The sequence below is a fragment of the Pleuronectes platessa genome, chromosome 17, assembly GCF_947347685.1.
Source record: "Pleuronectes platessa chromosome 17, fPlePla1.1, whole genome shotgun sequence".
Lineage (NCBI taxonomy): Eukaryota > Metazoa > Chordata > Actinopteri > Pleuronectiformes > Pleuronectidae > Pleuronectes > Pleuronectes platessa.
Window position 1 is genome coordinate 11,501,047 of NC_070642.1, and position 25,951 is coordinate 11,526,997.

General features: G+C 41.2%; 2 protein-coding genes across 3 annotated transcripts; one reads left to right on the forward strand and one right to left on the reverse strand.

Moving 5' to 3' along the window:
* Positions 1–1,861: 1,861 nt before the first annotated feature.
* On the reverse strand, positions 1,862–25,951 carry LOC128459962 (protein LEG1 homolog). 2 transcript variants are annotated; one of them, XM_053444939.1, is made up of 10 exons: positions 25,937–25,951; positions 16,724–16,904; positions 4,474–4,825; positions 4,152–4,238; positions 3,972–4,045; positions 3,750–3,854; positions 3,196–3,314; positions 2,731–2,872; positions 2,527–2,623; positions 1,862–2,412 (listed from the first exon to the last, which is right to left on the reverse strand). In XM_053444939.1, exons 3-10 carry the CDS (start codon positions 4,769–4,771, stop codon positions 2,261–2,263), a joined length of 1,074 nt encoding a protein of 357 aa, XP_053300914.1. In that variant the 5' UTR covers positions 4,772–4,825; positions 16,724–16,904; positions 25,937–25,951; the 3' UTR covers positions 1,862–2,260. The 2 variants fall into 2 exon arrangements, with proteins under 2 accessions (XP_053300914.1, XP_053300913.1); XM_053444938.1 differs by lacking the exon at positions 25,937–25,951 and having other exon boundaries at positions 16,724–17,430.
* stx7l (syntaxin 7-like) lies at positions 6,875–15,061 on the forward strand. Its single transcript, XM_053444940.1, has 10 exons — positions 6,875–6,984; positions 8,728–8,821; positions 9,203–9,272; positions 9,512–9,602; positions 9,758–9,895; positions 12,042–12,088; positions 12,170–12,260; positions 12,373–12,445; positions 12,710–12,792; positions 13,739–15,061. The coding sequence occupies exons 1-10, from the start codon at positions 6,901–6,903 to the stop codon at positions 13,835–13,837; spliced, it is 870 nt and encodes a 289-aa protein (XP_053300915.1). The 5' UTR covers positions 6,875–6,900; the 3' UTR covers positions 13,838–15,061.

The window sequence follows — 25,951 nt, forward strand, 5'->3', positions numbered from 1 at the left end:
TCGCTATGTTAAAGGAAGTGACAACTCCACCAAGTTTTTAACTTTTTTTGACAGGGGTAAAAATCCAAAAGCTACAATTGGACTATTTATATTGTAAATTTCATGATTGGGGTCAATTAATGTTGTTAGTTAAACTTGTGTTGGGAAGATAAAATACTGTGCTGTGAAAAAAGGCTCTTCACCTTTGCACATTCCACCTGGGTCCTATTCGCCCCTCCAAAGGGCCCCATGCCACGGTTTGGGAACCACTGCTGTAAATTCATCAGTTCAACATGTGTTCATTCATTCAATCTCCATTCATCAGGGTTGGGAGGACAGCCTCCATGTCCTGAGGAGGCAGTATTTACTGGTGTGTTGTATCTGGAAGTCGGCACAGTTAATGTAATAATATTTTTACAGTTTTTTCCATTTTCATTCTGCCGTTTCTACCATAAAATAAAAATCTTCATCGATTCAATGTTTTGTTTTTGTAATGTGCAATTAATTTGGTAGCACTAACTCAAAACATCCCATAAAACATGTTTGCTCATAAACATCCGTATCGTACACATGGTGTGTAAGCCTTGACAGGATACCAAATTCTGCATTTGGGTGTTTTGCTATTGTGAATTTGTATTTGATCTTGCTTTTCCACCGACAATCATGAGCTTAGATATATGGTGTTCATAACATACAGAGGTTCTTTTTTTTTTTTGTATTGTGTTATTCCATTGCAGGCATAATGACCCTGTGTGTCTTCCTTCCTTCACTCTTATTTGATGCCATCACCAACAGTGATTCAAAATGTATGTTGTATTTTGTTAAAGTAAATGTTATGTTTTGTGCCGAATTAAAACACTTTTCAATCGTTTGCTTCCTCGCCTGGCCTCCATGGACTGGAACTTTCCACATCTCTTGCCTTTTCAGATATATTCACAGAAATACTGCACTATTTACAGTGCTTCTGTTCCTTTTCAATAATCCAGTACCAGGAAAGCTTAATGCTGTATAACTGAATGTGTGTGTATGGCTCTGGTCAAGATTTCTATTTCTATTTCTGATATGAATCATTCATAAGTGAATGGGCAGATAAGCCCTCATTTACCCCCAATGACATGGCTGCTGTGTCTTTGTCTGATCTACATTAACTACAACAGCAATACAAATGTGTTAAACCTTCAGATCACAAGCACATGACAGAAACACTGTTGAGCTAATCCAGTGGCTCAAGATATTTTCCACAACTTTATGACGAGAAAAGGCTTATTATAAGTATTCTTTAAAAAACACATCACTTAGCCTGAAAAGTTATGTTTGTTTTTACATCTTATGACCACTAGGGAGCGCTATTGGACTGTGGTAGATCTCTGGATAGTGTTAGATGAGGTCATGAATTGTATTGTCAAGTTGACTGTAATCATTGCCTAGACTCATAAACACATACATACATTTTTATAAATTAAATAGTTTGTATACATACCGTTGCTGTGACATCAAGTCTCTGTCAGACCTGACAGCAACAATTAATAACCTTTAAACCCATCTGCTGATGATGGATGGAATATTCAGAAGTAAAAGTTCACGTACTGCAGGGTAATTTTTTCCTGTGAGAATACGTTTATGTCCAATTAAATATTTGTACTAACTTAACCTGTATTGAGGTATTAGTATGTTTTTAATTTTATGTTTTGTATTATGTGCGGGTTGTTTTTCATGTGAGACATTACTTGTTGCTTCCACAGATAATATTTCGTCCATGTCTTTTGTATTTATGTTGTGTGTTCTAAACTGCACTGCACAACATTAAATTCTCCATTACAAACTAATTTCCTGAATTAAAGTATTGAATGTGATTTGTTAAACAACAAATAAATAAACGAAATTTTAATTTTAATTTTAATTTTATTCAAGTACTGCATTTTTGTACCACACACACAGTTTTCTATTGGTTGATTATAACATTTACCACAGACTAAAATGAAGTCAAAAGATATTAAAAAAAAAGTTTTATAATGACAGTAAAAGTATTAGGGATTGTTTATGATTTACTGGGACATCACAGGAATATGCAATACAGACTGAGGAATACCTGCTTTACAGCTTAATGCCAGTTGTGTCTTTTTGTATTACACGTCTCTGAGTTTTACAGTAATCAATGCAATCTTCCTATCTTTACATTTATTATAGCATGTCTATAACTTTCACATCGTGGGAAAGTATTGATTCATGATTGTAACTGGAGTTTTCTCTCTGTCTCTGTTGGTGTGTTGGCGTTTTTGTCTCAGCAACCGGTCGCCATCCCGGTGACGATGGACAGGAAGGAGGTGGTGGCGTAGCCGGGATTCAGGAGGACCTGCTCCAGCATCTCTTTGCCTTTCTCTCTTGTGTTCATCGAGCACATGGCCTTTCCCCACATGCGCACCAGTGAACCCCCTGCAAGACAACACCAGCATGAGCATCTTCAAAAGCTCACACAAAAGCCAATATAAAAAACACATGTTATGAAACGTGTGTGTGTTTGTGTGTGTGTGTGTGTGTCCACCCCACCGAGAAGATTGTTGATGTTCTGCATCCAGGAGAACACAGACAGGGTGTGGTTCTCCTCATCAGACAGATCGGGGATGTTAGGTGCAACGTCGGTGACCTACACACGCACAAACAGGACAGGGAACACAAACAAATAAATAAGAGTATACAAGCTGTAAGAAATGGCTTGAAAACCAATGGATGGAACATGTTGGAAGTTTGTACCTGTAGAATTCGACCTGGCAGAGGGTTCATGAACACGGCCGATCTTTCCAAATTGGACTGGAAATATGCCGCTGATACGTACTCTGCTGCGTTGAGCCAGCACTGAGCGAAATACACCTCCGTGGAGGAGTAGTGGCTCTGCCTGAAGGATGGAGAGAACAGGAGGTCAACATGAGAGATGTGAAGGAAATTATTCCTCCCCTTACTGAGGGATAGATGAGAAAATTCATACATTGTCTGTCATTGTCTGACTTAGAAACACTGGTTGTCGTGGTGAGAACACAAAGATGCCCAGAGTGATATAAGAGATTGAAATATTAAGATATGAACTTGAGTAAAAAAATGTAAGTGTTGACAGACCGATTGACAGATAGAGGGATCGTTGTATGGACGGACAGACGGACAAACGGATGGATGGATGAATGTACAAATGGACGGATGGATGGAAAGATCTGCTCGATTTACCTGGCATTACAAACTGCAGAGGCATGAGATGAAGCCATTTGGGCCGCCCAGTAGAGACCGAGCAGAGCGTCTTTCTTCTCAAGGTCGGGCAGAGGAGACTCGGACGCAGACTTGAGACCCTTCAAACACACAGAGAGTGAGTCACTATGGTGCACCAGTACAAATCCATCATAGCGTTTAGGGAAACAGATGAGACAGGTTGAAACAGAGAAAACCCGACTTTTAGACCCACTCTGCCTTATTAGATGCATTTGTAGCACATTGGTGTGAGTGTGTGTGTGTGTGTGTGTGTTTTATTTACTCTCAGTGAAACTAGATTAAATGGAGCTGAATCTGGATTTGTTGTATTGACTGAACTCATTGACATCAATATTGGTTGCCTGCTTGGAAATGGATTGAGTTGGTGGTCTATTTGCTTTTGCACTGCTGAGTTTGAGCGTTTGAGATACTGAGTCAAAGTTTGTTGCCTTCGAAATAAAAGACCACACGTGACACTAAAGCACCCCCCCTCCCTCATTTCAAAATCAAACCCCGCTGCAGTGCACTCCACATACCTGGAAAAAGGCATCCCACTTGGGCATGACCTCAGGGAAGCGAGCTGAGCAGTCGGCATAGGTGGTGCAAAGGTCCTCGACCCCCTCAGGCATCTGCATCTTGACCTAATGACCAGAGCTTATTCGTTAAAAAGAAATCATTCTCCTCGTCATAAAGCGTGTTCATATGCATGTGAGGACATAGAAATAACAGCAGATATCCCATGAGATGTGCACGAGTACCTGTAGTCCAGGTCCCATAAGGCCTTGCTGTGCAGCAGAGAGGAAGGGCAGTGCTGAGACAAAGTAGTTCTGACCTGGAGAGAAGCAAAAGGGCAGTTTGTGTTTCGCTCTCTCTGTGTGTGTGTATTAGTGATTGCGTTTGTGTGTGTGTGTGTTTGAGTGAGTGAATGTTACACTTACAGGCCCACCAGCTCTGAGTAGAGATGCACATGGTATCTCCTGTTTGCAGGCCGCAGGTTGAAGCGCCGGTCGGGTCTCCCAGACGCCCTACGGACACACGACATTACATCATCAGCTTGAGTCTGGATTCTTTGAGAGCTGGTGTCATGACATTACTTTCACTCCCTTTGGAGATCTGACATCTTGAGAGTTCTTAATAGCGCTCTTTATCCTGTGGTCATTTTGGAAAAGTAGACAAATTCTGAACCCAATTTTTTTTTTACTTTACAGGGAAGAATTATTTTAGTTTTCTTTTGGAGAAAGAACGTATCTTTCAGCATACCTGACGTGAGCATCCATCCAAGCTGCAATGGCAGTCCCCAAAAAGGGCTGTCGGTCGCGTTTGTCCCCATGCATCCCATAAACGGGTCTGTAGCAGCAATCAGCAGGCGATAAAGGCTCATACGGTGAAGAAAGTGCCAGGGGTCAGGGGTCAGGACGCCATTCTCTACCGGCAGGTCTGTGAGTTGGCCGGCAGTGTGCGACCACAGGATGGGCATGCCATTTTCCAAGATGACGGCGGAGCTGCCGAGGGACGCGGCGCACGCCAGGAGGAGGCCGAGGGCCGTCAGACGCTGCATGACTGAGGAAGGCACGGCGCAGAGAGGGATGGAGTCAAGAGCTAGTACTCTGTACTGAGGGTCGGCAAATAGATGCACAGCTTTTATACTCTGCGTTGGCTGTCAGATTATTTGACCCGTGCAAGACAACAAACACACACACACACACACAGACATCAGCCCATGTGACATGTGGTTCACTGGACCCTCACACTCAGATAAGACCTAAAGCTCAATACTTTTTGAACTTCTTGGAAACAGAGGGTCCCCATTGTGAACATAAAAATACAAAGAGAAAAGGATCAATATGAGGTGAAGGAAGACCTTTCACCAGGTCTTGATAAGTTGAGTGGGGGTTTTGTCACATCTAACGTTATCAACTCACAAATAAAAAATTATATTTAAATTGAGAGGTGATCAGCAAAAGGACCGAGGCTTTAATTGTGATTCCTGTTGTATAATCAAGATAACATCATTCGTCTCTTTAGCTTCTGTCTTACAATAAATACTGTTGATAATGTTCCTTTGTGCTGATTCGGTCAGTCAATTCGACACATTCTGCAGACTGTTAACAGGAGGCGAAGCCAAACCTGCGGAACACAGAGCTACATAGTGATCAGTGTGTTCTCCTCATCTCTCAAAGAGGTGAGCAGAATATTAGACTCCAAGACTTCATTAAGCTTAGATAACACAAGTTACCCTTGTCCTGATTTCACCACTCACTTACACCTGCAAACGTTCCACGTGACTTTTATCTAAGGTTACAGCACAGAAGCTCGTCTGTTCTGAGCCACACGAGCTCCCTCATCTGTGGTTGGTTAGCATTGGTTTGGCATTTTGTTTGAAAAAACTGTTTTTAACCAATTGTAGCTCTTGTTCGACTTTTGATCTGCAAACTAACGCCGGAGTCGACGAACCCACCTGAACCTCGGCATGACAAACACACATATCACACAGGTCACCGCAGGGGTGAAAGAAAGTCTCAATCGAATGCAGTATGCGTAGTATTCACAGTAATCTTGGTAAAAAATGTCTAAGTGTTGTTGAGTTACAGTATATCACTTTACGATATAGATCAGATCAGTGATCAGAGACAGAAGACATATAAGACATTTAATTTAATAATTTTTTTCAATTTATTTATTTATTTTTGTTTTTAAATTTACGCAGTGTAAGATATTGTGCAATTTATCATTATTGTTATTATTGTTTATTATTGTTGTTAGAGGACTACCAGTAGTTAACAAAATCGGCTTCTGACGCCTTACAAGAATCTCAGTGTGGGACACATTTAATTTAATATAATTCTGAAAATTCTGTGATCTAAATTAAATTACATATTATTCCAATCAACTAGCACAAGGAGTAAGGGTCACTCATTACTCATTTATCAAACCTCCGGCCTCCTGAACTTTTACTTTGAAGGTGAGCTGTCTCTCTGTCCCCCTCTAGATGTCCTGGTTCAAGTTTAGCTTCTCAGGTTGACTTCCACTTCATGCACAGACCAGGTGAGGCTTCACTACTGCACGAATCTACATCAACAACAAATCCCTGGATCTTTGCTGCTTAATTTCCAAGAAGTCTGCTGCTGCTTGTTTTCATGTGATGTCCTGAGGCTGCCCCCTGCTGGCTGCTGGGTTCCTCTGCTGCTCTAGCTTGCTTTTTGCAGCTTGTGATTAACTAAAGTTGTCCATAAAAGAACATCTTTATTATCGTTCAAGGGCAATTTGATGTACAACCAGCACGACAAAAATAAACCAATATATAAAATGTAAATAAAACACAATATAAAAACCCTTTAGACTAAGTAGCAGGGGAAAATTAGCTTTTATTTAATGTTGTAATCATATACTACTGATTTTATTGACTTTATAACAATGCATCATATTTTGTGTTGTATGTGTTTTCTAATTCTGAATTGGCAAAGTTCGCAGTGTCCTAACTGAAGCTATGAAATACATTTATAATAGAATATTTAGGTAAGTTTCTTGTTTTAAGTTATTTTTGTGTTTTGTAAATGTTTTAAAATAGTTTTCAGACAAAAAAAAACTAAAAATAAGAGTTTGATATCTTGTTTGAATGTCTCTTTAAATGATATGGTTCATTCTTGGCGTGACCTCATAGAGTGTCGATACAACAGTGTGATCTTCATGTGCTGCAGACGTCATGTGACCGTGGGAGTGGCAGAAAATCCGGAAACAAACAGCCCAGCGCAGCAGAAAGTCAAGAGAAAGGTAGAACGGCTAAAACTCTGAACTTCTACACACAGATCGACACATATGTTGACATTGATGCTGTCGCGCGTTACACAGGATCTCATGATACGGTTTCAGATCCAGGAACAGAGAGAGGAAAATAATGTGCGCTGACAGAAAACGTTGGAAACGAGCTGCGTCTTTGGTTGTGACCTGGCGGCTGATGCATGTTGGAGTCTGTCAGTGGAATCAATCCATGGAATGCGACTTTATCTCTGATCAACGTGACAAAGATCATTACTCTTGTCACTGTGTACTCTAGTGATTTCCGCATTGCCCTTTGCTTGTCTAGTAAAGGGACACATGTTTGCACACAGGGAGGCGATCGAGCTGGAAAGCATCGATAAATCATTGGTTTATATGTATATATTTGGAAATAATAATGATTATAACCCTCTTGTGCCATTGACACGTGTGTTTAGCCTCAGTCTGACAGATTCTTAGCAGAAAACTCCCCGTAGTTTCCAACCAGCTTCCGCTCGAATCTTTTGATGCGCGACTATTAGCGATGTTACGGTACGGGGGCCTGGCGCGGCCAAAAAACACAAAACTCGTATGTCAGGGAAGTCCAGTTGACCGTGTCGCAATCACATAAGTTCAAATTTGGTACATTTTGTATTTTTTTGTTAATCTTTGTGATTATTTAGTGTGTTAATGTCACTGAATATCATGTTTTTTTAATTGTTCTACTTCTTATGCTGCTGATTATCACAAAATAATCCACATATTTCATAACTTTAAAAAAACTGTTAGAAGAACATTAAACCTAACTAAACCTAATTAACTATTTCAATTATATTATACAAAATAAAAAAATGTCCATTCCTGCAGTTAGTCTAATGCACTCCTGTTTAAAATGACCCTGGTTATACCGTATTCAGCAGCTAAGGAAGTCTGCAAGACCCAACCCTGTTGACCTACATTTGACTCTTTGCATAATAAATGAGATGCAGCGCACCTTGAGACAATGGATCACAACTGTGGGTAACTTAACACGGCCAAACTCCGTGTTCAGCCTGTTTCACCAGAAGTCTGGTTGATATTTCGGCTTTCAGATCAAAAAATATGTTTACATTGGGGTCGTATTTTTGAATGGTTTGCTTTTAGGTAATAAGGTAAATCTTCTTTAACTGTTTCAAATACACTGTCCTATTGCCCTGCATTATACTGAATGGCCATGGCAGCAAATCACAGCATTCTGATCCCAAACTCTTGCCAGAAGAGTCAAGGCTGTTTTGAGAACCACATCCTTTTGGTGTTGAAAATTAAATAACAAACATACATGAACTACATCATTAGGACATTTATTTATATGTTGCTGCCTTATTGCCTCCTTTAAAGCCATCCATGGAAGCACAGCCACTAAAATGCTGAGGTAACAGCTGTTTCATGCAATTTATTCATTTTTATTTAATCAGGCAGCATCCTTGAGATTTTTAATACATTTTTTCAAGAGAGACTTCTTGTGTAAAATGGAACCGGTATAAAATGTTGGCCGTTCAAATTAATAAAAAAAAAAACCTCACACATGTTGCACTGGCTTAAATACAGTATGATGTCATTCCATCAAGTTTCTCTCAGCATCCTCAACCAGACCCCCAGCATCCCTGGTACCAGATACACCAGGAAGACACTGTTTCCGATGAAGCCATTGCAGTAACTTTGATAATCTACACAATCAGTGAATGAAGTTGTCAATGTGTCGTCATTGTGTCTCCACAGCTCTTCGTCATGGCCTACCAGGCGGGGACTCCGGAGGAGCTCAGCGCCTTAGTCAACGACATCAGCGCCAACATACAGAAGATCACACTGCTGAGTAATACTACACACACACACACACACGCATACATTAACACAAAAATTACACATGCTACACTGCTGCATTGCCTTAAATACTTAATAATAATTAAGTAATAATTTATTTATTTTAACTTTTGATATTTGTAATGTAACGTATGTTTTAAATGTTTGATATTGGTATTTAATGTTTGTTTTAAATGTTTGATATCTGAATGTATGTTTTAAATGTGGACCCCACTAAAAGTAGCTCTGTCTTAGGGTAGAGCTAGGGGGATCCTTCTAAATAAACAAATACACGCACACACAAACATGCACTTTGCTGACTCCAGATTGCAAATCATGGTATAAACATGGAGACACGTCAGTAGATAATCATGCTCTCTTTCCTCCTGACCAGCCTCCGAGCTGCAGAGGGCAGTGTCTCTCCTGGAAACGGAGCAGGACAGCGGTCAGCTACGACACACATTGTGAGTTACAGTGGCCGGGTTGTGGGTTATCTGTTATCGTGTAACCAGCACGAGGACTGTTGCAAAAACTGAGCATTTTGATTGTTGATGTTGATATTGGCGGTTCGAGCAGCCTAATATGAAAACTGCTGAACTCTTTCAACATCAGAAAAATCGGTCCTCCAAATACTCTCTGTAGTCTGTCGGTGTTTCGACTAAATTAAAATGACCCCCGACGTGATTTGTTCTCCCGTCACCAGGCAACAGAAACAACAGCAGGGCAACCACCTCGCCAAGGAGACCGACCGACTGATGAAAGTCTTCAGTGCACGTCCCATTGGCCCCGATCAAGTACGCAAATCGTCAATAACTTCTTTCTCAACAGCTGCTTAAAGTCATAATGTCCCTTTTTTTTCTTCTAGTTACTACCACACGAGATTCATTAAAGGACGCAGATGTTAACCCTGTGGTCACTCTGGTAATGTGTGTTTCTGTGTGTCTCTTAGCGGCAGAGAAAAATACAAAGAGAGCGCCTGTTGAACGACTTCTCCGCCGCCCTGAACAGCTTCCAAAAGACCCAGCGGCAGGCGGCTGACAAAGAACGGGAGTTTGTGGCCAGAGTCAGAGCCAGCTCCAGGGTGTCGGTGAGTAATCTGCTGCATCTGCAATGTCACAAGGGCACAGAACACAGAACACAGAAAACCCTGAAAACGGTCAGATCATAGAAACTATGCCAAAGACGGGTTTTATATCACAGTTTCAGGCCAAGGGATGACCTTTCTTTAAACTATGCATAAAAATCATGGCTGCCTCGCGTATCTGCGTCTCTTTTTGGATCTTCAAGTGTTTATGTCCTGAGAAATTAACAATACATGTCCGCAAGATGCAATAAGCACATGAACGGTAGGGGGCAGCGCGGAGGCAGCACGTAACCATTAGTGTCACCACGTTTTTTTTATTTACAGAACGCTAATCCAGAAGATCTATACGATGAGGTTTTTTCTTACTCAAGTGCCTTTCAGTTAGAGGGCATTACTTATTAATTCCACTTTCAGATTTTGCTCTGCTTGTGCTCCAACTGTGCGTTTGCGCTCTGAGATTCCCTTTGCTCCAGCTTCAGCTCTTCTCCTGCATCTGTGCAAGTGTGCTCTCAGATTTCTCCTCTGCTCTCGGATTTCTTTTATGCACCAAGTCTGTCAAAACTATTCCCCAACCAATAGAATCCCAGATGTAGGGATGATGATTCAAATTGATGAAACTGTCCTGCAAGTATATTTCTGGCTTGAGGTGGAATGTAAGAATCTGGCAAAAGAGGCTGGATATTGTGCAAATCCAATATATAATGGCTACACAACTAACATTGTGATATACTCAATGATGCAACACAAAAATAACTAATTGATCAAAGACAACAAAATGTGTCAGATCCTCTTTAACAGTACAGATTTGTGCATATTTACATTCTTGTAAATGTGTCAGAGAGTAGAAAGCGGGTGTTTCTCTCTAAAACTTTGTGACTCACTGCTACCTAGATTTTCCTCCTCGATGCAGCCAACCAATCATAGAAAAGAACTTATCATGACTCAGTGCAGATATCAGTGTCTGCATACCTGCCGGCAGATAAGAAAAATAAACAGTCTTTTATATAAGATTGCACAGGCTGTAATTTCAAACGTTTCTCATTTCATTTTCTAGAGGAGTGTACAGATCGAAATGTCCTGCGAGTTTATAATTTGTATCGTCTCATATCAGTTAATATGAATGAGTCATGCATTTCTAAATGTGTGCTCCGTCTCCCGATGTGCAGCGACACACTGGCTGACACCAGAAGCACCTCAAGTTAGTCAATAGAAAATCACGACTGGAGAAATCTACAAAATGGAGTTGGTAAATCACAGGATTAAAAACTTGAACTGCTTGATGAGCGATGGAAGAGGATGAAGGAAACAAATATTGTACAGAAATAAAAAGCAAAACAAAATGAACCACCCGTTACTTGAGGATTCTCCCTCAGCCAAAACTAATACACATTGGTATCTATTTATTCATCTCTCGTTCTACTTAGATTCGTTTTATATCCCTTTTCTCTCTTTTTGTTCCATTTTGGTTATTACTGTCTTGTAATTTAAATCTCTTACTTAAGCTGTATAATAGCAATAATGATGAATGGTTGTTATTATTATCATTATTATAATAATCATCAATCTTGGGTTAGAAGTAACTGCTGTAATGATTGGTTATGGTTTCATCATTTTTGAAAATCAGTAGTGCCATCTATTCTGAATTTAGGTGTAATGTTCTACAAAACACGAAACCCTTCAGTGTCCTTTTCTTTTGAAATCAATGTATTTCAGTGCAGGAAGTCCAAATAATACAGAATATCATATGTGAGGTGCTACTGATCTTGTGTATTTGTCAGACTCTTATTAATGTGTCAATTACTCTAATTACATTTCTGCCTTAAACAGGTGTCAGCAGGTTATATATTCAAATGTACTTGAACTGAAAAGTTTCTCAGCACAGTTCCACAAAAAGCTGTCGGCAGTTTTTATTTGTGACTGTTTTAGAAACCTGTTCCCTCAGGGGGGGGGGAGGCAGCTTGCTTGGCAACACTGTTCCGTTCCCTCACCAATTATCCCAGTGCACAGAAAAGTGTGTGTACCTGCTGCTTTCATACTGAGGAGCAGGAACAGTTCCGTACTGCTCTCCATGTTGCTGAGGAACATAGATGGGAGGAATAATGGTCATAATGAAAACATCCCTATAACACCCTGTACCTTCCTTCAACAGGGAGGCCAGCCTGACGACAGCTTTGGAAATGTGGCTGCGTTCACAAAGTCAGTCTGCCGATTCTGATTATTATTATTATCATTTATAAATATTCCTATTCTTATTGCATCTATATTTGTTCCCTGCAGCGAAACCCAGGTGCAGGCTCAGGCCGAGGCCATCACCGAAGACGACCTGAGGCTGATCCAAGAGAGAGAGACGTCCATCAGGCAGCTGGAGGTACAGACGAGAATTCAAATGTCTACAACTGCACTGCCGCGTAAAAAACTCTGATACATGAACACATGTCGGTTCACGTGAGCATTAACTGTCTCTATGCTCCCTGGTTTAGTCTGACATCACAGATATCAATGACATCTTCAAGGACCTGGGGATGATGGTGCATGAGCAGGGAGACATGATAGGTGAGCGTCCCTCCCCTGCACATACTGTACATTACCTGGTCTGTTTTTCCTATGATATCACTTTTACAATGAAAAGTCCACCTGCACATGGTGTGGCTCCATATTTTTGTTGTCCTATTTTCCTGTGCTTACATGTAGGTTTCAGTGTCTTTTTCTGGACCACTATTTGCATCTACCGTGTTTATAATGGCACTACCCCATGTATTCATTTCACATGCCGCCAGCTGCATGATAATCTGTGCATATCTCCTGTGCGCTCTGCAGACAGTATAGAGGCCAATGTGGAGAGTGCCGATGTGAATGTCCAGAGCGCCACCCAGCAGTTAGCACGGGCTGCACAATACCAGGTAAGTCATGTGAGGCCGGAGCCAGAACAGGAGAAATAATAGAAGAGAGTAAAGACGGATAGAAAAAAGACAGGATTGAAAGAAAAAAGGAGAAAAAGAGCAGACAGGCATTTAAGGCTTCATCCACATTACTACATTTGTTTGAAAAAGGTGTTTCCAACTAAAACGATCTCACTCCACACAAGCATTTTGGTGCCATGTCAGTTTTGATCCCCGGCCAATCTGACATATGGTCATATTATCCATGTTGTGTTCTACAGCTGGTAGCCGTGGCTAATGCTTGTTGTGTCCTTCCCGAAGAGGGTCAAGTGATAAGAGTCTGACCAATCAGCGAAGGCAACGTAGTGACAGCTAAGACCTAATCAGAAAGTGGTCGTGTCTACGTCATCATTGTCAAACATCTCAGTTTCTTCCCATCCAGACGAAGAATATGAAGCTATTATAGCCACGCTTCAATTTGTCTCGCCACAGGAAGCAAATGTTTTATTTGACCCCTCTCTCAAACACATTGGAATTGCATAGGAGGTGAAGTTTTGCAACTTAAACATATGATCGAGCCCTCAAACCTGGAATAAAACGGGGTCAGTAACATTTCCAAACTTCTTCGTTATAACGGCTCTAAGACTCCAGGCATATCCATAGCAGAGTTTTCAAAATAATACGTAGTGGTGTGGATGTAGCATAAATGTTTAAATGTCAGAGAAGTTAGTTTAGATCTATCTAAAGGAAGAAATTAAGTCTGAGGTCGCAGCGTGTGTGGATACATGAGTAACTGCAGCCTGCACGTGGACTCATTGTGTAACCAAGTTTTTATTTAGTCTGCTTATTAAAATAAGACTTGAATAAAGAGGCCATATAAAACGTCACGCTATGTTTGAGTCACTTCAAAATGTCAACTTGCTTGAGTGAAACTAAATTTATACACTTTTGTGCTTCACTCCCACAGAGGAGCTCACGGAAGAAGATCTGCATCCTGGTGGTAGTGTTGGCGGTAGTTGCCGTGATAGTAGGACTTATCATCTGGGGAGCCGTCGGGGGCAAATAAAAGGCTTCTTCTCCTCTTCAGTCGTCAGCCTGGACAAAGGAGGAAGTATCGTCCTTTCACTGCTGCGCCTCCCATATTTCTCCCCTCTTCTTTTTGTTAAATCTACCTGTCTTTATTTTTGGAATGCACATTCTCTTCACTTTAAAAAAAAAACTAGCGCTGGTAGCTTTATCGTTACAATTGGCTTTAATTGAATTTGTTTGTGTTTTGATTTTACCAATTATTTTCTGTAAATTTCAAGATTTTTATCCTCACCCGTTTGTCCCGTGAAACACAGAATTTTCATTATCTCCATTGAGCTACATGTTGAATAATGTACAGAATAGACAGAGCTTCTTGGTGCAGTGGAGCAGCACAGAGTGTCCGGAGGCAGGTACGAGGTATTTAACCTACAAGATCTGCTCCTATCAATATGCCACATTCCTGCAGCAATATGCCACATATCAAATGCTACGTGTTTCTCTGCAGTTTCACTGTGAATCAAGTGCACTATGTCAATTTCTTGCACAAACACAAACGTAAACTACATTTATCTTATCCTGACCCTGCGGCCTGGGACAAATCAGTTTTTTTTCCTTCTTTTTTAAAATCTTGTGTACTTGAGTTCATCATAAATGAAAATGTATTGTTATTTTCTGTTCAAATTCATGTTGTTTTCTAATGTTAAATGAAGAAATACTGTTCTTGTGATCATTACTTTAAGTTGCACTCCACCATCAGACTGCAAGAGTGGGTAAGTGGTGTGTTTCCTTTGGCTGCACCAACTGTAAGTGTGTAGCTCAGAGATGCAAAGCATAATATCAAGGAGAATGTTTTTTTTATAAATCAAATAACCTGTCGCAGATGACTACACTCAGCAGAGGGTGACAAGAGGGTCACTCAGATTTATTTAAAACCCCTGCGATACCTCACAGGCGTCCTTGTGCGGCTGTAGCTACAGCAATCAGGGGCGCTCCTGAGAAAACACCTCTGTTTGCATGCTCACAGAAAAGCTGGATAAACTATTTTATTATTTATACAAATAAATCAAAACCAATAAGTAAAAAGTGCCATCAGTTTGATCTAGAAGTAAAAAATGATCATCACATAATGTTTGTTTTAAATATTGACATTTAGTCTAATAAATAACCTGAATGTCCTGAATCGTAAATGAGAAGGGTGCTTTTTACCCAATTGTAATTTTTACATAATTATGATTCTTCAATAAAAGTATTTAGTTGTAAAGCTTGCTACTTCTTTGAGTTTAGGCTATTTTATGTTGTTCCTTTGGTACTGGCGTCATTTTTTGTTAAATTAATGACAGGCTGGCAGGTTGCTTACATGTTGCTTTACATATCATTTGGTTCTTATTTATTTAGGTCCATGTCATTTGAAAAAAAATGGTTGATTGGTTAAGCGGGAACATGAGGCCTGTTAGTTAAGTATAAAGCATCTGGGAACATTGTTGACCATCAAAAATTCCATTGAGCATCTAATTCAGCTTCTTTGGCACCAGGACAAGGTGTTCCCCAGGAGATAACACCAGAGGACCAACAACAGAGCCCTGTGGTACACCTCTGGAGACCTTGTCTGTAAATCGTTTTGAAAAGATCAAATCTGGTCTGAAAAGAGTTAACACTCACATCATGTGTCATCTCCTTGTTTACCCGTTAGACTGAAGGAAATAAATTCCAGGCAGCAATGAGAGGATGAGATCATGGGGGCAGTTCAGGCATATGTCGGCACAGACGCTGTTGGAGTTGGATGTGGAAGCAACAGACTGCCGTGACGCAGAAGGCAAAGCTTTCCTTGGCAGGGTGAGAGACGAGGAGGATTTGGCCAACGTGTTGCAAATGCATCACTCGGGCAGAGATCGGGTTGAACTGGGCGTCAGTAGGACAGGGACTATTTTCGGCTGGTTACACACACACACACAAAGTGGCAGGTTGCTGTAAAGAGCTGAGCAGGATTTTCCCTCCGAACAGATATGTTACAGCAAAGGAGGCAGAGGAAAGTTTGAACGGGTGAAAAGTTACTGCAGGGGAAGCTGGGTGTGTTTGGTTTGAAGTGGATAGACGCACAGTGAGTTATTAGGTTGTTTTTCAGTTGATGTAATTTTCCTCAACATTTATTTTACTGCCTTATTTAAGAAAAACGAAGGTCCCCGAATGATTCCAGCAAACAAGAATCAAGGCTGAGCGTGTTGATGACTCTCCTCCTTTATAAAAGCTCAACGTGTCCGAGGCACAGAGGCTCTTTTGCCTGGTGGTATGGAAAAATCACAAATAGTGACAGAATTTGGACTCACAGGTGAGGCTTTACACAGTCACTTCATTCTGCTAGGATGAGGATGAAATGGAAAAATAACTTATCTGGACAAACCAAGTGAAGTCAGGTCCTTTAGTTGGGTCACTATTGGGTTGGATGGGGAAACATAATGTTGTTTCTATTCCTCCTGAATGTGTAATTAGTGTCAAAGCAGAAGATGCAGAAGCCAAGATATCCTCACCGTTATTTCCTAAAAGCTACAAACACTGGATCCTAGATGGATGGATAGATGGATAGTTATTGGATACTCAAACCTCCTGAAATGTTTGCATCAATCATGATCATGTAAATTACCATTTAGCATTAAACCTAAAGACATATTTATTTCTGCCAACAGGGGGCAGTACAGAATCACTTACATAACCACCAAGTCCATTATAGTCCAATATAACACTGTGTAGTGCTACTCCTGTTTTTTTTTTTTTCTCTGATGGTTAGTCAGGACTATTTAATTGACATATTACGCAAAATTTAGGACGTTTTTGTAAAATATCCATTTAGATTTTCCATAATCCCCATTAAAAATATAAGCAAATTAATTAATTTTATATTATATAATAAAATCAGACTGCATCATACCTTTATCACAGCCAGTCAGGTCTTTGACCAATGTCCACACTTTTCTTCAAAGTTGCTGTTGCTCCGTTTCATGCCCTTCAGCAGCACATCCTGCAGAAGTGTCCTTGAGCCAGACAGTGAATCCTTTGTCTGCTCTGGGATCCAGATCAGTGATGATCCTCACCAGGTGGAGGGGTAATAGCTGTAAAGAGAACATTATTTTTTCAGCTGGGATCGAGATAGCAGTGACCTTGTCCTCATCATAAGTACATTTTAGGTTTTACTCTGCTCTGCCCCTCCCATTTTTGAGCTAGCCAAAACCCACAGGATTTTTCTAGTTAAACGAAAATGCATTTACCTTGGAGTATGTTAAATCCACATGTAATTTGAAGGACCACTGAACCTTGCAGAGTGATATATATTCAACACTGTAGAGGACATTATACTGACCATAGACTGTATGTAAAGATGGAGGACGCGTCTCCACTTCCTCCCACTATCACGAAATGAAGCCAAAATATCCCGGACACAAATGCTACCTACTTTAAAGCCAGAGTCTGCACAGTAGCGATCGGTGGATGGAGCAGCGCGGTTCTGCTGATTCAAGCACTCGACCAATCGTGAGCCAGATTATTTAAACGTGTACTTCGACTTTTTAGCTTGGTCCATGTCCCATCAGCTAACATGGGAGAGGCGGGATTTGCAGCGGGCCACCAGATAGCGATCGACGCGCTTTGGCTTCACTTTTGAGGGGAACAGTCATTTCATCCTTTAAAAAAAATACCTGTGTGAATGTTGTTCAGGTAAATAAATAAGCACAAACCTTTCTGTCTGTTAAATGTGTCCTTTCTTTTGACTTCTGCAGAATGAGCCTTTTCATAACCTTTTTTATTAAGATTTAATCAGACTGCATATGCAACTGAAAATCTACAAACCTAAGAATCTAAATAAACTTTATGCTGATGTTGGTTTAGTTCCTATCGGGGTTTTAACACCAGAGCCATAGTTCTTATGCAAGTGTGACAAAGAAACTTGAAATGAAAGCAATAGCATCACCTCCCTCTAAAAAAATCTAATCTGCAGATCAGATCAATGCACGTGGTGATATCATGAAAGTTTGCCTTGTTGACATCTTTAAACCTCGTAGAGTAAGTGAGCATCCCGGTCTCCATCCCTGGTCCTTGACTTGTAATCCGCAGGCCTGATCCAGGACCCCAGAGGGCAGCATACCTCCCGGCTACCCAGGAATGTCAACTTTATTTTGGAGTCCAGCTGCGGACCAGCAGGAGGAATGCAGCGTGTTTGCTGTTAAAACGTCGTCTCTGTGGTGTACTCTCTCCGAAAAGAAATATGCAGAGAGAGTCATAAATAAAGATGAGGTACAGCTGGCCCCGGTGGGATGACAACTGGCACCGGAACAGAAAAACATGTTGGCAGGTATAAGCAGGAGGGGTTTGTCAGATTTAGAGGTTTGTGTGTATTCTGGTAAATATTGATGTTTTTCTGAAGAGGAAGTAGCTCTCAGGTATGTGACAGGATGTTCCACGCTCAAGAGGAAACCGCAGCACCCACCTGCCATTTCAAAGTAAGAATTCAAACACCGAACCAACCTTGGGTGCACCTGTACGCAACTGTTTACTACCTCTGCACAGAAAAACAAACAAATAACTGACACGGGCTAAGTAAAGATGGTTCCTGGGGCCACTGCTGCATGTCCACGCCTCTCTTAAGCTCTCCCATCCTGCACATTCAATTATCAACTTTATGCAGTAAGTAGGTGTAATGTTGTTTTACTGTTTTATCTATTTAAAAGTATTTCCGCAGTGTTGATTTTAGTCAATCACCTTGACACCTACGTCTTGTCGATAACAGCGCCACCTGTTGCCTCTCTGCTGCAGATGCCACTGTCACCTTGCTAAACCCACCGATGAACAACATGTCCACAGCGATGACTTTTGATTGTGTATTAGTTGACTTATGGAGTCTGTGTAACCTGTTGTATGTTGGTGCTTATGAAATATAAAAAATTCAGTGCACACGCACACATAAAGCAACTATTCATATCTGTTGTCCAATGAGAAAAAGTCTCTACCAAAGCTCAAGCCACAGCTACGCCCATGATCACAGGGATACCACTATATTTTAATCCAACTGGGTGCGTTCCAGTGAAAAACCTCACCCACTTTGCATTAAAAAAAAATTATATCCTTGATCCCATCTCTCTTTAAACTGTTTACATTCTCCTACATAAACCATTTGTTCATAAATGTGTAGCCATATGGTTTAAAACCTGTAGTTGGATCTGTGAACTGACCTTTGGGGTCAGACATGTGATTTATTGGTCAAATAGGCAGTGCACTGATTTATTCCCTTGAAACAGCGAGAAAGGAAAGGAGGCTCCCACCAACATGTCTCCGCTCACCTTTTTTAATTTACGTCTTGTGTGAACAAGTTTAAATACCATTCTGGTTTGCTCACCTCAAATCATCTCCTATACATGTAGGAGATGATTTGTATAGGGCAACGTAACCAAGAGGAAAAATGCAGGAAGACAAACTACGGTGACCTTGTGCATCGCAACCGACGTCATAACCTCCAACCGCCTCGCCAATGGTGGGAATGGAGGATGGAGGGAGGCAGGGAGGTAATTGAGGAATGGAAGTGTGTCTCCTAGGTGGCCATGCTGTACTCTGGAAGGATGTGGGCATCGGTCAGACCACACACACATGCACACAAACAGACACACACACACACACACAACAGAGTGTGCACACTAGTAGCAAGGCCTTCCCAAGCTTCTGCTCTTGTTATTGTTATGCACTGGTGTGTGTTTAACTCTGAGGCCTCACCATGGTGGAACCAGAGGAATTAGACTCTGGGTAAGTGCAGGGCTCGGCATTTGATTCTCCGTTTCTGTAACGGTGGGTAATAAATTGTGGGCATTTGTCATCGTGGGGCTGAAGGAATTCGTCTCTGGGTTCCTGTTGAACTGCTCTCACATTTCGGATGAATTTGGACCAAGAGGGAAAAACATGCCTGCAGAGTTAGCAACACGATGTTCCGTCCAAACGACATCGTTTTAGGCAATTAGGGAAACAAATCAACTGGGTTTGTTTTCCTTCCCTGGTGCTAGCTGCGTGCAGTCGAACATGTTGGACTGAGCTGGCTGAGAGCAAACATTTAAATGGAGTAATGTAATGGAAAAAACTGAGAAAAAGATGACCTGCTTTGTGCTGCATGTATATTGAGTATACATGGCAATATAAGATATTATCTGGAAGTTATTGTTAGTTACACATTCAGACAAGTTAATGAATCATTGTAGAGCATTGAAATATTTCTGTCAAAAAGTCATGGGAGAATCTGACTACAGTGGCATCAGCCATCTTTTTGGAAGCAGCATCTCACCTGCTGACAGGAAGAGACTGGACATTGGGGGGCCAGATTGACCCTTTGACCCAGTGGAGTTGCTGGGAGAGGAGAACGAGGGCAAAGCTGTCATCTCTTATGAAAAACCAGTCCCATCCATGGTCAATCCCTCCTGCTGCTGTTAGACTGTACAATCAGCTCAGCTCCCAGTGCGACCATGTGCACTCTATATGTCTCACGCATACTTTCAAGATTTTCTATCTGTGCAATTTCCATTTAATTTCCATACAGTCTTAAGATTGTCTTTACATTGTACATATATCTATTTTGTTAGTTTATTTTGTGTAAAATGTACTTTTTTACTTATCACCTTTACCGAGTGTGTATTTATATATTCCCTCTTTGCTGCTATAGCACTGTAAATTTCTTGGGACATAAAGGATTATCTTGTTTTATCACAGTATTCCATGGCTGACGCAAATGTATAACAATCTCCCATATATGAATTACCCCAAATAGTTGGGAAAAACTGGTTAATGTAGGTTCCCATCAAAATCTAAACATTCACATCAGCAAACAGATTAGATTGATATAATTTATTTATTAGTGAGCAGCACCCAGTAAACCTTAACAAACAAGGCTATCTTATGAACCTTAATGATTGAGGCACAGTAAAGAGAGATCTTATCGACCTGAGCCTTTGTCCTGATGGTGTTGTGAAAAAGTAGCAGCTGAGTGGGACTGTGATGGTCTCACAGTTGAGATCAGAGAGGTTTGGTGTGGGGAGACTTAATATGTTTCCAGCAGTATGGGTTATATCACCTAAAAATGTGTTAGAAAGATGTTTTTGAAGTTGAGATTATTTTCAAAGTTATTTCTCTCAGTGTGTCGGACTTACCGGAACTGACCAGGATTGCAGACCCATTGTTTACAGATCCTGGCCCTGAGCAAATTCTACCTGTTAATCAGCTGCACTGAAAGGAGTTTGACGTCAGCAGCGGACAGAGCTAACAGAACGAGAGGTGCGAAGACCGTGTGGACGAGTATTTGAGGAGGCAGAGGGGGCAGTCCGGGTCAGAGGTTAAGAGGGGTTGATGGGTGGAGCGGCAGCGGTGGTCGGGGTGGAAGCCGCTTGGCAAACACAGCCTGCTGTCACAAACACATCACGTATATGAATAACCACACGTCTGTGAGAGACGCAGAGGACGGAGAAGTGTGTGAGCGAGGGAGAGGAAGGTGGAGAGGTGGACGGAGAGGTGGACGGAGAGCTCCCGGGAGGGAAAGGGTGAAGGAGGGAGGCCCTCAGTTTTCTCGCTGTTGTGTGATATGTTCGTCATGTTTTCACACCGGGGGGGTTCTCAGACTGCCCGTTTCCATTTCACTGTCTGGGATTTGTGTTCAAAATGTCCAGTGTTTGACGGATGGAACCAAACAACTGATCATAGATGCAGTGAATAATAAGGGTCAGATTGAACCGAGAGGAAATGACCATCACAATATATCCTTCATCTCATTTGCTACTTGAAATGTAGGCAACTCATTGAAGAAGTTGGCATCACACGGGTACACATTTTTATCTTTTTGTATAATTTCGTTCTTAAACTCATGTTTTTTATTTCAGTTTCTTAAATTGGTTTCTAGAATTGTGGACATTTTTAATCAATTTGACCTTTTTACTGTATTAAAAATCTGAAAAACTACAACAACAATAATAATTACAATAAAAATGAATAAAACAATTATCTGAATGAATAGGACAGTATTTAAAAATGAGAAATGATACGATATGAGAGAGATGATATCACTTTATATCCCGATGCATTCAACAAGATGAGATGAGATTGTCTGTCACTAATGATATGACATGATAAAAGGAAAATATGAAAATCAGACAAAACTGAGAGCTGTTGGTAATAACATGAGGCAACTAAGTGGAAAAATTAGATAATATAAAACAACATGACAGAAGTGTGAAGGTGTGAAGTTAAAGTCTGATTAGATGTGTTGAGGAAGTAAAATGAGACAAGATGACTACAGTTAGATTACACTTACTTTACATCACATTTAGTGATTAGAAAATAAATTACCTGAGTGTTTATAATGAGATGAAATAAGTCTTCATTAAGGATAAGATGAGACAATTGGATGAGGATATGTTCAATAAGAAATAATAAAGAAATAATTAATTGGATAAAAAGGTTATAAAAGATACGACATTTCTTGCCTTGACAAGAATAACTGTTTCAGTTTCGTCAAACTGTTTCACTTGTTTAGATTTTATTTGAAGGTTCAGACGGACTCTACTCAACCACAGATACACAACAAGCTAAACACGACTTCACCCAAATCCGTCCCTGTGTCACTGACCGGTTCAATCCGACCCTCAAAGGCACAAATCTGCCACCACATCAAATGTTTTCCTTTTAGATCTCAGTAAAGGCTTTTGCTCTTTGCCTTAATTTATCCTGGGAATATTTGCCAAGCACACACGCTCTCTTTTCATCAACAACCCAATTCACACACACACACACACACACAATTACACACATTCATACCTGGCTGCTGCCCCTTGCAACCACAGTCCTTTACTGTTGATCCAGGGGGCAGCTCCAGCGGACCAATTTGGACGTTACAAAAATGTGCTCAAGGGCATTTCCATGGCGTTAGCTGAAGCAGAGGAGAGCAGGTCACATTCTCCGCCACGGCCTCCAATTTTCGTTGCCGAATCTGGGATCTGAAATCTCACTTCTCGTCAGGCTTAACTTGTTAAGACTTAAGGCTTCTGCGTATTGGAACTAGACCCTTTGTGCAGCCTAATGAACATTTAAAAGAAAAATCCAGGAAATCATTAAAGACTTTAATCAGTCTCTCTCTGAACCCTTTCTATTGCCCCATATCCAGTTTGTCAAAGCAACTGACACCATCGCCACATGATGGCTTTTTAGTTCTTCACTATCAAATCATCAGTTCACTCATGATGAATGACACCGAGTTTATGTCAGTTATTTTATTCTCTTTTAGTCTTTTCCATTTAACTTGGCAGTTTCAACCCAAGTTAGATTCTTGGACACTGCATATCAAATATCTCAAAGATCGCTGCTGTTATTTTAGGGAGGTCTTATTCCTTTCATATTTACTTGGTCATTTTCCAGTTGGTTTGGTTTTAATAAATTATTTAATCATATAAAAACGGGGTGATTGAAACATGATACAAACTCAGGATTGGTTGAGCATGGCTCCATCCTCCTGTCATCTGTGCAAGATGGCAGCTTTCACATCTGGGAGGAAGGGCAGACACATCATCAATCTTTACATAAAGTCAATAGAGTCAGATTGAATCCTATGTCATAGCATTCCACAAATTCACTCAAAACGACAACTGTGTGATTCAATCTAAGACATTGAAATGAATGGCTAAAATTAGCCATATTCTCTGTTTGGGAATCAATCCACTAGTTATTACATTCTGACCAATAACACATGGAGGGACTGACAACCATACAAATGTGGCTGTACGCAGATGCACCGTGGAAAAAGAGATTTCTCTTTAAAAGTGTGAGCTTACCATCTAAAATGACATTTGTCATTAGGAGCGACATTATATAATTACTAAAGTAAGTGGCAGACATTATGGATGTTCATCCTCAATGGTTGGACTGTGGCTCAGTGTTCCAGGTGAGCAGTTGGTGCTCACCTCTTCATCAGAGCCCTCCCTTCATGCGACAGCATGTTGCTCTGCTCAGACCGGTCTGAACTGCCCCTCGCTGGGACACGGCCGCTTCAGCATCAAACGATATTTTTAATCAAGTGGTCAAAAGCTATTGCACAAACATTCTAAAGTAGCTTAGGTCAACAGTGTCCCAGAGCCTGTTCTGTTAGCTGGAATGCTCCTGTACACTGCGAACAGGCCTCTCTTTGTGCTGCAGTCCAGCAGTCTCACGCCACACCGCACCGCTCAGGAATCCTGTTTGTTTTCTTTCAAATTTCTCAACCTAGTTGAGTTAACCTGCGTTGCTCGAGTGTGTGTGTGTCCGTGTGTGTGTGTGTGTGTGTGCGTTTAAGTTTCAAGGTGTGCGCCAAGTGTGCATCTGTGTTGCACCAATGCAACATCAGAACAGGTCATTGAGCATTGGCTCATTCTAAGCTGGTGCCAAAGTTCACTCGCTTTCAAGTGGAACATACTGGTAAAGCATTTGAAAGGTTGAGTATATCACAGACTCTGTGAATCCGGCCAGCTGCAGAGTAGCTCGTTGATGTGAGGAGTTACAGATAGATGCCTATTTGACCAAACTCCGCTCTCTGCTGCCAACAGGCCTGGCTTTTAATTCACATTAAATTTAGTCACAGTATTTTCTTTAGCAGAGCTGCAGTGGTATTTTAATGAATATGTCTGATTGAAATCCCAGGATGTGAGGACTTGTATACGCTTAGTTTCCCCGTCATTCGGGGACAAGAATCTCTCTTGAATTTGTGGCTGTACATTTCTGGACTCCCCTGCACTCGCTTTCTAGTCAATCCACTTATCTAACCAGTAATCTGCAATTAGCCACAATACTGCAGGATTTTTAACACCCTCAGTGCTGACCGGACAAGGCTTCTCATTAGTCCTCCTCCCTTTTCTCCCCAGTTCTGCCGTTGGCTGAGCAAACCAGAGGAATTCATTATCCCGGAAACTTTCTACAGATCAGAGTAAGCCAAGCAGAGCAATGCTATTCGTCTTTCCTGTGCCTCCTCACAATAAAAGCTGCACACAGTCGGCCTATTATTTCTCCCACAACTGACGACCACTGTTCTTCTTGTCATTTAGTGCAGCTCTGGCTATCAGGAAGCCCCTGCTTTTTTAAACTGAATAGCCTGGCACTGTTTGTACCTGGATCGGATTCTTTCTCTGGAGGGAAAATGTCAAACACATCCCAGCTTTGTTCCGATGGTTAAAAGACAGGCTGAACTTTTCACCACCCATCCAGAGGCATGTAAATGGGTCAACCTGGCTGGGCCAATAGGCTTGCATATTGACTCGACCCATCCAATCAAATTAGTGCTTTGCTGTTTTGAAACCAATCCAGTTTAAAGTATTAGTTTGCGGTACTAATGTTAATGCAAAAATCAGAAAATGCTGACATCATACACTCGTCCTTTCCTTATCACTTTTAGCTATTTCATGGATAGCCCTATATGGTATTCTGAGTACTATCCACCCATTATCTATTATCCTTTAAGGGTCATGGGGGGAGCTGGAGCAAAGTACACAAGACATTGGGCAAAATACCTTTTTATAAACTTTTTATAACCCATTTGTTTGTGGGTGTTTCTTAATCATTCTTCTGTCAAAAGATAACAGCTAGTTTGTCCACGCGTCCGTCTGTTGTCTTACATGCCGTCCCCGCCCATCCCCCGGCCAGAACCAATCACAGCTCACACCGAGCGGGACGTGGACAGGTCACAAGTCCGTGACAGACAACTATTCACTCTCGAGTTCACACCTACAGGCAATTTAGAGGTGAAAGTTTTCCTCACCTCTGCGACTGTGGGAGGAAACTGTGCAGATGTTGACAAGAGCTCCACACAGATACGCCCCATGTACGCATTGGAGGAGATTTACATATTGTTGAAATTGGAGATGCGGTGTAATTTAAATTGAAAACAAATTGAGTTCAATGGAGCGACCAGATGTAAAACCACCGAAACACACCACATAGTTTGCTGAATTTATTTATTTTGCCTTGCTTTAAAGAAGAATAATGAATTGAGGTGGGGTCAGCTCAAACTGTGGTCCAACTGGCACAGGCTCGAGGCACAAGGGAACAGAAGGGTCAATGCACTTCTGTTAAAGTGTGGATCTTAAAGAGAGAGAATGAAACCCACCTTGACAAGTTCAGG

What these genes read in the sequence shown, in the direction of transcription:
- LOC128459962 (XM_053444939.1), bottom strand. Translation starts at nt 4,771, where the DNA reads ATGCAGCGTCTGACGGCCCTCGGCCTCCTCCTGGCGTGCGCCGCGTCC. An exon ending in AGTGGGATGCCTTTTTCCAG is followed by an intron (nt 3,315 to 3,749) that starts GTATGTGGAGTG and finishes GTGTGTTTGAAG; the next exon opens with GGTCTCAAGTCTGCGTCCGA. An exon ending in TCTGCAGTTTGTAATGCCAG is followed by an intron (nt 2,873 to 3,195) that starts GTAAATCGAGCA and finishes TCCATCCTTCAG; the next exon opens with GCAGAGCCACTACTCCTCCA.
- stx7l (XM_053444940.1), top strand. Translation starts at nt 6,901, where the DNA reads ATGTGCTGCAGACGTCATGTGACCGTGGGAGTGGCAGAAAATCCGGAA. An exon ending in GGTCAGCTACGACACACATT is followed by an intron (nt 9,273 to 9,511) that starts GTGAGTTACAGT and finishes TCCCGTCACCAG; the next exon opens with GCAACAGAAACAACAGCAGG. An exon ending in CGTCCATCAGGCAGCTGGAG is followed by an intron (nt 12,261 to 12,372) that starts GTACAGACGAGA and finishes TCCCTGGTTTAG; the next exon opens with TCTGACATCACAGATATCAA.